This window comes from Propithecus coquereli, unplaced genomic scaffold (assembly GCF_000956105.1).
Source record: "Propithecus coquereli isolate 6110/MARCELLA unplaced genomic scaffold, Pcoq_1.0 Scaffold33, whole genome shotgun sequence".
In the NCBI taxonomy this organism is placed as follows: Eukaryota; Metazoa; Chordata; class Mammalia; order Primates; family Indriidae; genus Propithecus; species Propithecus coquereli.
This window is the reverse complement of record NW_012148952.1, coordinates 459,961-462,004: the sequence shown is the minus strand read 5'-3', so window position 1 is coordinate 462,004 and position 2,044 is coordinate 459,961. Positions and strand designations below refer to the sequence as shown.

The window sequence follows — 2,044 nt, the reverse complement described above, 5'->3', positions numbered from 1 at the left end:
CTCACTAGAACATCTTGAAATAGAGTGTACAGAGAAGCTAAAAAGCTAGTAAGCAACAGGAACAAGATTTAAACTCAGGCACTGTAACTCCACAGTATATACTCTTTATTCATTATGAAACGATACCATAACAGCAATGTTTTTGCAAAACAGACTTCTGCTGTAGAACTAAAGAAAGTTAATGGTAGTCATTGTGTTTGAGGGGCTAAGAGTAGGGCTTAAAAAACAACTCTGGTATATATGAATTTTCACTCACAGTTAATTTAATCTAAACCTGAACTTGAAAGCTAATAATATAACTTCTTTTAAAGACCAGCTTATTGCTATCTACTATGATACAATTAAAATATGTTTCAGATTTGCATCAAATGATACTATATATTAATAGTTCAAGTCTTTATGGTAGATGCCAGTACAAAAAGTAGTGAGGACTTTCAGATAGGTACCTTTGATTCTTTTTAAATACAAAGCTTCAGTTACATCCTGCTGTGATAGCATTTGACCCTTTGCTTGCATGAGAACAAACCAGGCCCCATAAAAATAAGTATTTATCTGACATTGTCCTCCCAGGTTACTTCAAAATATAAAATACACAATAACTTGACATGTCTTAAAACAAAAAGGGATAACCTACAAACACGAATCTAAACAAATGTTCTTGTTTATTTTTCTCAAAAAGAATAACCATGATAATCAACGTGTCCATCATAAACAAACAAGCAATATTGTTCTTTTAGATGTTCCCTGAAATGTAGTTATCAAGAATTAGAAGAAATGGTTACACTACTGAGTTGTTCTCTTGCCCTAGAACAGAAGTATATTTCTCATATTCTTAAAAATGAAACATTTTCCCAGCATTACATTACTTTTTAAATAAAAATACAGTGATGATGTTTCCCAAGCTCATATTATGATGAAATAGGCTTATGTTCATAACATGTTATAAAGCACTGAGAAATATAAAATGTTCTGCAAATGTTAGATACCATTCATTACCATTCTTATACTATTTATGTAAGGCAAATATATTAAAACAAAAACATAAAATCATGCAACTAAAATAAATTATATACAGCTATGAGAATAAGTGACTAGGGAAATAATTCTATTTCTATATGGGGAGAATATTGAGAGTAATAATTGAACATTAATTATTACGATTAGATATTAGGATAGATTTTTGTTTAAAAAGCAGGAGTGCTTAAATATTTAAATGTCATTTTAAATATTCAGTGTTATTTACTTTAGATATCCAATATTCTTTACTTACAATCAAGCCACTGTTCGCTTGCCTTTTTTCTCTGCCATGGATCATTTTGTAGAAAATTCCACCTGGATTAAACTGAGTACTCCAAATAATCATATCTCTTTGATAATATACATCCATGCCTGTTATTCTTGAATTATGTTCAATATGAGAAATTTGTTGATGATCGCCACTGTAGTTGAATGGATATATAAAACCCAGGATATCAGTGTCATTAGCAATGTAGAGAACTTGATCTTCAGAGCCTGGAGATTATTATAATAAAATACAAAAATAAAGTAAATGTCAACTAATGTAAAAGTAATGCTTGTACTTTTAAATTATCTTGAATTGTTATTCTTAATACAGTTTCTTCCTCAAAAATCAACCAAATTTATATTATCTTTTAGTCTTCATGACTTATGATTTCCGATACCCATTTATCTAAATATTTGTAATATCTATTGATACAGGTTTTTCTAGCACAATGTTTTCCTTATGATTAGAATTAAGTATTTGTAGAAGATGTCCTTTTTATGAAGAGGGATTACTATTTCATAAGTCTCAATACACTATGTTCTAATGATTTGATTCTCAATATTCAGATGTTATATTGTATGCTCATCAAGCCTCCAAAGTTTCTGAGCATTTAGTTTATGCACCTAAGTGATCATTACTTTAGACTAAAAAATAAAAATTAAGATATGAGAAATCTTCTTCTTCCTGTATCCATATATCTTAAATGCTTGCTAACTTTTATTATATAAAGATATCAGTATTGATTGCATCGAAGTTCCA

The 2,044-nt window shown here is 29.2% G+C and overlaps 1 protein-coding gene across 1 annotated transcript in view; it reads right to left on the bottom strand.

Annotated features, from left to right (window-relative positions):
- LRP1B (low density lipoprotein receptor-related protein 1B) overlaps positions 1 to 2,044 on the bottom strand; it is a 542,706-nt gene that overhangs the window by 139,782 nt on the left and 400,880 nt on the right. Inside the window, exon 33 of the mRNA XM_012650500.1 lies at positions 1,271 to 1,512. Within this exon, the coding sequence (XP_012505954.1) occupies positions 1,271 to 1,512 (242 nt within the window). The remainder of the gene's footprint in view (positions 1 to 1,270; positions 1,513 to 2,044) is intronic.